This window comes from Rana temporaria, chromosome 2, assembly GCF_905171775.1.
Source record: "Rana temporaria chromosome 2, aRanTem1.1, whole genome shotgun sequence".
Lineage (NCBI taxonomy): Eukaryota > Metazoa > Chordata > Amphibia > Anura > Ranidae > Rana > Rana temporaria.
The window spans coordinates 432,139,321-432,152,547 of record NC_053490.1 but is presented as its reverse complement, the minus strand read 5'-3'; the positions used below and the strand labels follow the sequence as shown (position 1 = coordinate 432,152,547).

General features: G+C 42.0%; 1 protein-coding gene across 1 annotated transcript in view; it reads right to left on the bottom strand.

Moving 5' to 3' along the window:
* The window catches only part of MLXIPL (MLX interacting protein like), a 187,254-nt gene that overhangs the window by 80,824 nt on the left and 93,203 nt on the right, over window positions 1-13,227 (bottom strand). Inside the window, exons 6-7 of the mRNA XM_040338321.1 lie at window positions 10,326-10,500; window positions 9,859-9,939 (exon numbers count right to left, since the gene is read on the bottom strand). Coding sequence (XP_040194255.1) covers window positions 9,859-9,939; window positions 10,326-10,500 — 256 coding nt within the window. The remainder of the gene's footprint in view (window positions 1-9,858; window positions 9,940-10,325; window positions 10,501-13,227) is intronic.

Below are 13,227 nucleotides of genomic sequence, written 5' to 3'. Positions count from 1 at the left end.
TTTTACATTTGCCATTATATATATATATTTATACTTAATCGCATATTGCTAATCGCATCTCATTTAAAGTCCCAACCGTCCATATTTTATCCTTACAGGGATGGAGGCCTGTGGTGACCCAAACCACATGCCTCATATAAAGTCCCAACCCCATTTTTTACATTAACCAGGGATGGAGATGCGATTCCAGGAGTGTCACACATTGCCTCCACAGATCTACCACCAACAAGTTAATTCATGCATTGTCGTTTTTTGACTAGCCGACCCAGTTTGATGTGGTCCGCACCCAGTTTGGTGGTATTTTGGTTTGGTAGGCATGTTTTTGGTTTCACCCCTGTTTTTTGTATTTTGTTTTTTCAGTGCTCTCATTTGCCAGACCAACCATAGATAGGGGCGGTTCTATGTTGCTTTCTGCTCCCTGTCTATTAATTAGCACACCTGGGTTCCTCCTTTGGAGGCCTTAAAAATCACAGTTAGGACTGCAGTTACACAGAGTGCCGTGACGTGGCCTGCAGCTTCCCAGACATTTGCAAATGACTGCAACTGAACCTCTGTTTTAATTACATACAGTTAGACAGACTAATTTGGTTTTGTGCTTCTTTGGTTTGGTATTTTTGAGCCTGGTCTTTATGGTAAGAATTTTTACATTTGCCATTATATATATATATTTATACTTAATCGCATATTGCTAATCGCATCTCATTTAAAGTCCCAACCGTCCATATTTTATCCTTACAGGGATGGAGGCCTGTGGTGACCCAAACCACATGCCTCATATAAAGTCCCAACCCCATTTTTTACATTAACCAGGGATGGAGATGCGATTCCAGGAGTGTCACACATTGCCTCCACAGATCTACCACCAACAAGTTAATTCATGCATTGTCGTTTTTTGACTAGCCGACCCAGTTTGATGTGGTCCGCACCCAGTTTGGTGGTATTTTGGTTTGGTAGGCATGTTTTTGGTTTCACCCCTGTTTTTTGTATTTTGTTTTTTCAGTGCTCTCATTTGCCAGACCAACCATAGATAGGGGCGGTTCTATGTTGCTTTCTGCTCCCTGTCTATTAATTAGCACACCTGGGTTCCTCCTTTGGAGGCCTTAAAAATCACAGTTAGGACTGCAGTTACACAGAGTGCCGTGACGTGGCCTGCAGCTTCCCAGACATTTGCAAATGACTGCAACTGAACCTCTGTTTTAATTACATACAGTTAGACAGACTAATTTGGTTTTGTGCTTCTTTGGTTTGGTATTTTTGAGCCTGGTCTTTATGGTAAGAATTTTTACATTTGCCATTATATATATATATTTATACTTAATCGCATATTGCTAATCGCATCTCATTTAAAGTCCCAACCGTCCATATTTTATCCTTACAGGGATGGAGGCCTGTGGTGACCCAAACCACATGCCTCATATAAAGTCCCAACCCCATTTTTTACATTAACCAGGGATGGAGATGCGATTCCAGGAGTGTCACACATTGCCTCCACAGATCTACCACCAACAAGTTAATTCATGCATTGTCGTTTTTTGACTAGCCGACCCAGTTTGATGTGGTCCGCACCCAGTTTGGTGGTATTTTGGTTTGGTAGGCATGTTTTTGGTTTCACCCCTGTTTTTTGTATTTTGTTTTTTCAGTGCTCTCATTTGCCAGACCAACCATAGATAGGGGCGGTTCTATGTTGCTTTCTGCTCCCTGTCTATTAATTAGCACACCTGGGTTCCTCCTTTGGAGGCCTTAAAAATCACAGTTAGGACTGCAGTTACACAGAGTGCCGTGACGTGGCCTGCAGCTTCCCAGACATTTGCAAATGACTGCAACTGAACCTCTGTTTTAATTACATACAGTTAGACAGACTAATTTGGTTTTGTGCTTCTTTGGTTTGGTATTTTTGAGCCTGGTCTTTATGGTAAGAATTTTTACATTTGCCATTATATATATATATTTATACTTAATCGCATATTGCTAATCGCATCTCATTTAAAGTCCCAACCGTCCATATTTTATCCTTACAGGGATGGAGGCCTGTGGTGACCCAAACCACATGCCTCATATAAAGTCCCAACCCCATTTTTTACATTAACCAGGGATGGAGATGCGATTCCAGGAGTGTCACACATTGCCTCCACAGATCTACCACCAACAAGTTAATTCATGCATTGTCGTTTTTTGACTAGCCGACCCAGTTTGATGTGGTCCGCACCCAGTTTGGTGGTATTTTGGTTTGGTAGGCATGTTTTTGGTTTCACCCCTGTTTTTTGTATTTTGTTTTTTCAGTGCTCTCATTTGCCAGACCAACCATAGATAGGGGCGGTTCTATGTTGCTTTCTGCTCCCTGTCTATTAATTAGCACACCTGGGTTCCTCCTTTGGAGGCCTTAAAAATCACAGTTAGGACTGCAGTTACACAGAGTGCCGTGACGTGGCCTGCAGCTTCCCAGACATTTGCAAATGACTGCAACTGAACCTCTGTTTTAATTACATACAGTTAGACAGACTAATTTGGTTTTGTGCTTCTTTGGTTTGGTATTTTTGAGCCTGGTCTTTATGGTAAGAATTTTTACATTTGCCATTATATATATATATTTATACTTAATCGCATATTGCTAATCGCATCTCATTTAAAGTCCCAACCGTCCATATTTTATCCTTACAGGGATGGAGGCCTGTGGTGACCCAAACCACATGCCTCATATAAAGTCCCAACCCCATTTTTTACATTATACCAAACTTTTACTTAACACGCAGTAACATGAGATTAGCAAAAGCAGCCCCAAGGGTTGTGCCAGTGGAATCGAACTTCCCCTGCCGTCGTATGTGTTGTACGTCACCGCGTTTGAGAACAACGAGATTTGGTCTTGACGGTGTGTACGCAAAGAAATCTTGTCAAGTTTCTCGACAAGCCTAACAAGGAACTCGTCGAGGAAAACGACGTTTCATTTACGACGAGTTCCTCGGTCGTGTGTACTAGGCCTTAGTCTGTTGGGACTTAGATTTTTATCCTGAGAGGTGGAAAATCTCTTTGCAGAGTAAGACAGAATGTGTACATCGCATTTGTGAATAAGTAGTTCATAGAAGGCAGCTTAAATAAAATATAAAAACACAATATAATACACTATAGTTCTTGGGTTTACATATCCTCTAAATCAGTGTTTTTCAACCTTTTTTCAACCAAGGCACCCTTTAAAATCTGTCAGAATCTCGAGGCACACCAAACCAAAAATTTTGAAAAAAAAATTATGCCACTTGCTATTTGCACAGTGGTTCAATTAATTAAAACAAAACACAATATAATACCCCAATTTGTGGGTATAGTGTGAAAGATGATGTTATGGCTGGTAAATAGATACCTAACATGTCATGCTTTAAAATTGCGCACACTCGTGGAATGATGACAAACTTTGGTACTTCAAAATCTCCATAAGCAACACCTTAAAACACTCCCTTTTGGATTGTTTCTCAGGCAAGACGGTGGAAGAGGGGGGACATCCCCTCCCGCCACTTCTGAAAGCGTTCCAGTGGCTCAAAAAACACTTGGAACGCTTTCATGAGAAAGCCAGCCACTGGTTGTAAAAAAACAATACCAAGGTTATGGCTGATATTTTCATTTTAGGGCACTTTCACATTGACTAATTCCATTGCAAGCATGGTGATTTTATTTATTTTTTATATAATATACATGGGCTATGTGGGTTATTATTGATAATGATAACTGTAAACTTCAATACTGCAGTTTGGCCGCAGCGCAGGATACCTGCGGTTTTCATGTGGTTTCTCATAAACTTCTATTATGTAGTACATTTTTGGTACATTTTCTGAAAGCACACCAAAAATAAGGGACATAATAGAAGTCAATAAAAAAACACATGAAAATCGCAGGTACCCTTCGCTACATCTGAGCTGCGGCTAAACTGCAGGATTGAAGTATACAGTTATCATCATCAAAAATAACCCATATAGCCCACGTATATTTTTTTTTTTGCATTTAAAAAATTCACCATGCTTGCAATGAAAAGTGAGGCAATGAAAGTGCCAACAAGTGTTATATAGTTTATTTTTTATTTTTTAGAAACACCATGCCTGCAATAAAAACTAATCATACATTGAAAATGACAGGTGTAGGGAATGCCAAGGTGGCAGACACACTCCAGGTGGACATAACCTGCTATTTTGAGTTTACAGATGATTCTTTGTCTTGGCTGGCTCTATCAGATAAAACGTGTACTGGATCTCTCTCTCCATCAGAGGAGTCTGACTGAGGCCTGGTACACACGATAGGATTGATCCGCGGATACGGTCCGGCGGACCGTATCCGCGGATAAATCCTCTGAGGATTTTGATCCGATGGAGTGTACACACCATCGGATCAAAATCCGCGCCAAATTCCCATCGCGGTGACGTGTCGCGCCGTCGCCGCGATGATGACGCGGCGACGTGCGCGACGCTGTCATATAAGGATATCCACGCATGCGTCGAATCATTACGACGCATGCGAGGGATGGGTTCGGACAGATCGATCCGGTGAGTCTGTACAGACCACCGGATCGATCCGCTGGAGCCGATTCCAGCAGATAGATTTGTTAGCATGTCTACAAATTTTTATCTGCTGGAAATCGGAAATATCCGCGGATAAATATCCGCTGGAACGTACACACCAGGGGATCTATCCGCTGAAACTGATCCGCTGAGATTTTTCAGCGGATGGATCCTCTCGCGTGTATGGGGCCTGACACGAGGAGAGCGGAGTGGGCAATGGAGGTGTCAGGAGGGAGACATGATATTAAAGGATCCCTCTCTTCCTCCATGCAATGACCTTCATGGCTCATCTACTACAAGTACTGTACCTGTGTCTCCTCGCTGTTTTGTTTCCTACTCGTGGTGTTCTTCTTCTCCTCCCCTCAGGGAAACGCGCGCCAGCCAGCATCTATTCCCGAGGCTCACACGTCACAGATATCAGTGCGTGCGGCGTGCGCCCGACCCTCCCATAGCAACCGATGATGTAATCGGTTGGCAAGAAACGGTCGGAAAGGTCCGCACAGCTTCCCGAGTGCCTGTGGCAACGGGAAGTGAGCTTTACACAGTGGACCGGCACCACTGTAATAATAAATATTAACCAAGTGGCCATCAGATAGCTGCCTATATTGGGGGTCATTTTGCCGCGGCACACCTGGGGACTCTTCACGGCACACCAGTGTGTCGCGGCACACTGGTTGAAAAACACTGCATGGTGTACAAGTCTCTATAATAAAGCCCTATTTATTGGTGAAAAGGTGAACAGGTTGGAAATGTTTTAGTTACTTGTTTAAAAAAGTTTTTTTTTTGAACACACAATTGGATGCGTTATGCCACTAGGCTGGCTGGCACACACAGCTGATATGAGTGCTTTGGTGAAAGGCTTTTGAGCGGAGATACAGAACCTCTAAGCCATTAAGCTTGTCACCAAATTTGATTAGTTTGGGAGAGGAACGGTTAGAGCAACTCCAGATACCAGACTCTTTATAGTGGAAAAACAAGTTTGATTTGATATATGGCCATTATTTATCAGCCTCCAACCAAAACATATTGCGCGGTTTTGAATTTAGCAATATTGCATAGTATCTAGACCAGGGGTCTCAAACTCAAATTACCTGAGGGCCACAAGACAAGTTTTCATATGCCATGGGGGGCCGCATGCAAACTTTCAAACTTCAAAAACAACAGTAGTGGTGTCAGCGAACACATTATTACCACCAGCACTGGTGTAAGTCAGGGTTTGACAAATTTGCTTGGAATCTAGGAGCCAGCTAAAAAAGTTAGGAGCCAGAAAACGCACCCCGTCCCGACGAGCTTGCGCGCAGAAGTGAACACATACGTGAGCAGCGCCCGCATATGTAAACGGTGTTCAAACCACACATGTGAGGTATCGCCGCGATTGGTAGAGTGAGAGCAATAATTCTAGCTCCTCTGTAACTTAAAACATGCAACATGTAGATTTTTTTAAACGTCGCCTATGAAGATTTTAAAGGGTAAAAAAGTTTGTCGGCATTCCACAAGCGGACACAATTTTGAAGCGTGACATGTTGGGTATGAATTTACTCGGCGTAACATTATCTTTCATAATATTAAAAAAAATGGGGATAACTTTACTGTTGTCTTATTTTTTAATTAAAAAAAGTGTAATTTTTTCCCAAAAAAGTGCGCTTGTAAGACCGCTGCGCAAATACGGCGTAACAGAAAGTATTGCAATGATCGCCATTTTATTCTCTAGGGTGTTAGGATAAAAAATATATATAATGTTTGGGGGTTCTAATTAGAGGGAAGAATATGGCAGTGAAAATAGTGTAAAATGACATTAGAATTGCTGTTTAACTTGTAATGCTTAACTTGTAATACCAACGGCCACCACCAGATGGCGCCAGCTCACATCTGGTGGTAATAACTTGTAATACCAACGGCTCACCACCAGATGGCACCAGCTCAAAAAAAAAAAAAAAATTTTTTTTTTTGCTCCCCTCACTTCCACCCTGCCTGAGGGCCATTTATAACTGGTCCGCGGGCCGCAAATGGCCCGCGGGCCGGTACTTTGAGACCACTGATCTAGACAATGGATGGCACCTTTATCCATAAGCCTATCAATTCTATATCACTATAACATAACCAAAGAACAATGTAGGCAGTCTACACTGACAGTGTGAGCTACAGACAAGTTTTAAACTAAAAAGAAAAACATATGGAAATATTTGAAAAGTATAAGCTTTTATGGAAATTACAAAGTTCTAATGATAAGTTGATTTAATAAATCTGCTATCTACCAGTTACGAGAAAGCAGTCAATGTAACATTTGATATAATTGCATCAGCTTGCGATTTCTCTTTCATTGAAGTGGAAAAGGTCTGGTACAAAGGGGAGGGAGGCTGCAAGGGGTGTCTGGCAGGGAGGGGATATATTTTCTTCCTCTCCTGAAAAGCTTCCACATTGCAGACCCACGTGCTCATCATATCCTCTTTCTCTAAGCCTTGTGCGGTTTCTCCAAAATGTGCAATTTCAATACATGAATTTTTTTTTAGTGGTCTGTCATTTCTGATGCGGTCATTGTACGGTCACTGCTATAGCGTTGAAGTTTAACTCTGGGTAAAAGTAAAAACTATCATGCATTGCAAGCGTTAAATGCTTATTTTGCTTGATTCTGCCTAGGGTGCCATAAAATAGTACTTTTATTTACCTTATCTCTTGCTCCCCTAGCATTCTCTTCTTCCCTCTGACACTAGAGGATGTGAGGGGGGGGGGGGGGCCTTTGTGTCGCCACTTACAACGCAGGCCTGCTGGTCCTGTATTGTAAATGATGACGTTAGAGTGCAACTGCTGGACAAAATGGCAAGTGCTTTTTAACCACTTCCTTACCGGGCCTATTCTGGCACTCCTCTCCTACATGCAAAAATCATAATTTTTTTGCTAGAAAATTACTCAGAACCCCCAAATACTATATATGTTTCTTTAGCAGACACCCTAGGGAATAAAATGGCGGTCATTGCAGCTTTTTATCTCGCACGGTATTTGCGCAATCATTTTTTTTGTATAATGTGAAGGATTATGTTACGCTGAGTAAAAAGATACCCAACATGTCACGCTTTAAAATTGCACACACTCATGGAATGGCGCCAAACTTCAGTACTTAAAAATCTCCATAGGCGACGCTTAATTTTTTTTACCGGTTACCAGTTTAGAGTTACAGAGGAGGTCTAGTGCTAGAATTGTTGCTGGCACTCTAATGTGCGCAGCGATACCTCACATGTGTGGTTTGAACAGCGTTTACATATGTGGGCGGGACTTACGTGTGTGTTCGCTTCTGGGTGCGAGCTACTGGGGACAGGGGCGTTTTTAAAAAAATATATATATTTTTTTTATTTAATTTTACTTATTTTTTTTTTACATTTTTACACTTTTTTTTTATCACTTTTATTCTAATTACAAGGAATGTAAACATCCCTTGTAATAGGAAGGGTTTGTAACAGGTACTCTTTATGAATAAGACCTCACATCTCTCCTCCAGGCTGGAAAGCATGAGATCGTGAAAAAAAAATTCACAGATCTCATGCCGACAGCCGCGATTGCGGCTTTGTTTACTTCCGGGTACCTGGGTGTGACGTCATAACGAGTAAGTGAGTCTATGTCATCCGCCAGGGTGTCCTGCTTCTGTACCTATCCAGCTGGTTGGTGGGTGCCTCGCTACTGCTATAGCTACTGGTCTCACAGACTGACCCATGATTGCGAAACAAAAAAACATCATGGACATAGGAAGCATTTTTATCCCAATAGTTAACCATTACCGGACAAATACACAAGCTCTTTTAGCATTAAGGAATTTGGTCATGTGACTATATCCCTGACAAGCTGCTGCTCATTTCAAACCAGGAGATGATGTTTTTCTTTACCTTCTTCTAAATTTTTTCGCTAAACTAAAGTTCAACATTGATTTAATTGAACAATTTTTCCCGAAGGTAATAATTTGGAGATGGGCATCATATCCTGACACAACTATTACCCTATATTCCTTGATCTGTTCTGTTAAACTCCAGGCAGACATGAAACACACTTTAATGAATGCAGAAATATATTAATTAGATGCATTTTTTAACTAGTGTAAGGCCCCGTACACACGACCAGTTTCCTCGGCAGAATTCAGCTTCCGACCGAGTTTCTGGCTGAATTCTGCCGAGAAACCCGGTCGTGTGTACACTTTCGGCCGAGGAAGCCGACGAGGACCTCGGCGAGGAAATAGAGAACATGTTCTCTATTTCCTCGTTGTTCTATGGGAGCTCTCGTCCCGCCGAGCTCCTCGGCGGCTTCAGGGCTGAACTGGCCGAGGAACTCGATGTGTTTGGCACGTCGAGTTCCTCGGCCGTGTGTACGAGGCCTAAGTGTACTTTACTTGGTTAGCTTCTTATAATCCCCTGTAAAACAGCAGTTAGATTAGGGGGGGGAAGGGGCACCACTAGGAGCCAATGAAATATGCTGCAGTATACATGTACTGACAGGCAACGTGCTGATAGTAGGAGAGAGCAAATGTATAAGGCCTCGTACACACGATAGGTTAATCAGAGGACAACGGTCTGAAGGACCGTTGTCTTCGGTTAACCGATGAAGCTGACTGATGGTCTGATGTGCCTACACACCATCGGTTAATGAACCGATCGTGTCAGAACGCGGTGACGTAAAACACAACGATGTGCTGGAAAAAAACGAAGTTCAATGCTTCCAAGCATGCGTCGACTTGATTCTGAGCATGCGCGGGTTTTTAACCGACGCTTTTGCATACTAACGATCGGTTTTGACCTATCGGTTAGGCGTCCATCGGTAAAATTTTAAAGCAAGTTCCTATTTTTTTGACCGAAGGATAACTAAGCTATGGGGCCCACACACGATCGGTTTTGACCGATGAAAACGGTTCTTCAGACCGTTGTCCTCTGGCAATCCTATCGTGTGTACGAGGCCTAAGTTGATTAGCCTTCTACTGCACTTTACTGTCTAATTACACTCTGGAGGCAGTATTGTGACTAAACTGTATTGCTTAACTGAAGTAAAGTGAGGTTACCAATATATCAATGCTCTCTGGCAGGGTTGTCTACATCTCAGAATAGGAAGGACCTTGGCAGGTCAAACAACTTTTATATTGTATTTTAACTCTGTTTGCCTCCTGCTCAGCCTTAAATAGTGGTGCAAACAGAACATTTTATCTACGGCGATCAATGAATTATCTGCACAGACTCACCTTCAATTCATGACATTTAGAAATCATAACCATTATTACATCACCTTATTACACAGTTTATTTTCCTCTAGCCAATAAGCTGAAGCAATAAAACTATGCATCATGTACCTGATATGTCCATGAAGTCATCCAGATTAGGCTGTAATGTTGCCAACTCTGGCTGTATCATATCTGCATTCCCGACATAATCTGTAAAAAAAATTAGCACTATGAAATAGGATTTTTTTCCTCATAGATGCACAAGCGTAAAATTGTAATTTATATGATGAGAATACTGTATTCAATATCAGTGGCAGCCTGTCCATTAGGGGCGCACAGGCACCACCCCCTCTATCTATGCGTCCGGCCCCCTAATCTACATGCAGGGCGCCGGAAGCATGGATTAGTTTTGAAGTACGTGATTAGAGCCACAGGCTCTAATAGACTTAAAAAAAAAGGTGGACTCTGCTTCATCTGAGCATTAAAAAAGTTGTTATTACACAAACAGGCAATAATAAAGAAGACACTGACCAGAAAGTAATTTGTTCAATATGTGCAAATAATAGCCTAACAAGGTAAGCAAAACTGGCACATACCAAAATCTGGATATTGATAGAAAGACGGTTGGCCATGAGTTGTGGTGAACAAAGTGTCAGATGTATCAGTCAAGTAGAAATCCAAAAAAAACTGCATATCATCTTCCTTTCCCCGTACTTCTTCTATTCGGGAGCATCCAGCAAACATTTCACTACTTCTCCAGGAGGGGGCAACCTGTACAACAAAAAACAATACTAATATCTGCAGTTGTTGAGGACAGTATTTGGCAGAAACAAAGCAGTGCTTCTCAACTTTATTTCACAATAAATCAAACTGAAACTACTCAGGTATTTAGGTTCCAGTTTTAAAGCTTAAAGGAGAAGTATAGCCAAAGCTATTGTAGCTGTACTTTTCCTATGGATTACAGGACTTCTGTTCGTTCTGCACTCCTGTGACCCGTTTTCATGCCGCTGAGAGCCTGAGCCAGCCCCTCCTGCCCCCTCCACGGCACAGTACTCCAGTGAGCACTGGAGGGGTAGAGCAGAGAGTCCGTGACTGACAATCACGGCTCTCTGCTGAGAGCGAAAGGGGAGAACTAAGCAGTCAGTGTTTGATCGCTCAGTTCTTGGGGTAGAGTAAGTGGGGAACAGATGCATCCGGGATCAGTGCTGCAGCCATCTAGGTGAGTATGATTTTATTTATATTTTTGTCATTCCCATACTTCTCTTTTAACTAAACAAGTTGAAGATAGAAGCTGATTGATTGCCATGCACAGTTGCTCAAGATTCAGTTTGCTCCAGTTTAATACTTTCCCCAATGTATAGATTTCTTTTTTTGTACTGTATATGATTTAAAATTTGTCTCTACTGGTGTCTGTGTTAGGAATTTAGATACAGTATTTCGTTTTTTCTGCTGATTAGCTAAAGAGTGTGCTAGAGATAGTTTTTTCTGTGGATTTTTATATTGTAAATTGAACTGAGCCGATTCGATTCTTTCTTCATTGGATTTGATGCAGATGCGCAATGGCGTCTTCAGCTGCCTTGGTGTCTGGGCTTCTGGTATATTGGGCGAAACTTTGGGGAAGGTAACATCTTCAAAGTAAGCCTGCATTCCATAAAGCAAAAATCTATCTATCTAAAGTATCTATAGTATGTTCGAAGTTGGGAGCCCAGCTGCTATTCTCAACCGGGTTTACATGGAAACCTAGGGTTCCTCGAGAGGTTGCCAGGGGTTCCTTGAGCTGTGGCTATTCCTACCTACTATCTCATGGTGAATTCATATTTTCAGGTCCATCCCCACTCTCCAAGTAGCATGACACCACTGGTCTTTTAATCTGAGTACATGGGTGGTATTCTAACCACCAGTATAAGGGGGACATCCTTTCCACTGACCAACAATCTAGGGGACATCTTCCTAATGACTTCTGATGGACTAATTTTAGAAGGCATTCCCTGAGACATGAAAATTATTTCAAGGGTTCCTCTGGGGTAAAAAAGTTGAGAAAGGCTTGTTTAAAGTTTTGGACCACACTTGTATGAGGTGCTGCAATGGGGCACTATGGCTTTATATGTATAAAAATGTATACATCAAAATCCTATGCTTTGAAATCAATTCTGTTGAGAAACATTATTAATAAACGTCCTGTTACTTTTTTTAAAAGGTAGTAAATACTCACCTTTCCCAGTTCCTGTACTGCTAAACACTGCTTTGTTCATGTTTTCTTATCCTCTGAAATCTGCTGAAAAACAGACAATTCTGAGTGTAGATCTCATGACCCCCCCTGCAGCTCTTAGGCCCCGTACACACGTCCGAGAAACTCGACGGGAAAAACACATCGTTTTGCTTGTCGGGTTCCTTGTGAAGCCGCCGAGGATCTCGGCGAGCCAAGTTTCCTCATTGACTAACGAGGAAATAGAGAACATGTTCTCTATTTGGCCCAACGAGATCCTCGTCGGTTTCCTCGGCCAAAAGTGTACACACGACCGGGTTTCTCGGCAGAATACGGCTCCGATCGAGTTTCTGGCTGAATTCTGCCGAGAAACTCAGTCGTGTGTACAGGGCCTTAGGGGTTCTTACCTCAGGTCTGAGGGACGATCCATTGAGAGCTAAAAGGAAACCAGGAGATCGACACTCCTGGAAGTGTCGGTTTCCCAGTAGATTTCATGGATGAGAACTCAACTTGTTGGTGTAGGGAAAAGTTTAGTATTTACTGCTTTTTTCTAAAGGTAGTTTTACTGCCTTCATTTACAGAAAACAAGGGGTTTAAAAAATCATGACAGGGATACTTTAATATAAAGCATAATTTTAATGCTTGTGAATTTTTGTACTGTACAAGTCTTTTTCTGTCAAACTATTGTCTGTTAATGTTTGCCAGTCTGTTTGTACCAGCGTCTGAATTTGTGTACAAGTATATTTTTCTGTATTAGAAGAAATAACTATAAAGGATATCAGGAATCATTGACTATCATCAGTTTATATGGTCTTTGAACTCCTGGGTGAGTCTTAAAATCTAGTAAATTAGACCATATGTATGACATTGTACTATATATTTAAAAATGTATAGCTTCATAGTCCAAATAGCCCAGGAAAATATTAGGTGAGACTTCAAGGTCACAGCCTAATAGACACAAACAGCCAGATTCATAAAGACTTACGCTGGCGTATCTCCAGATATGCAGCGTAAGTGTACAGATGCGCCGTCGTATCTATGCGCCCTATTCTCAATACTAGATACGCCTGAATTCTGGCTTAATACGACCGACGTAAGTCTCCTACGCCGTCGTATCTTGGGTTCATATTTACGCTGGCCGCTAGGGGCGTACTTATGCCCGTCGCTGTAATCTACGCCGTTTACGTAAGGCGTTTTTCCGGGGGAAAAGTTAAACCACCAAATAGCTGGTCTAAGTCATGTTAGGGTATGGACGTCGGAACTGCCGTCGGATTTTACATTGTTTACGTAAG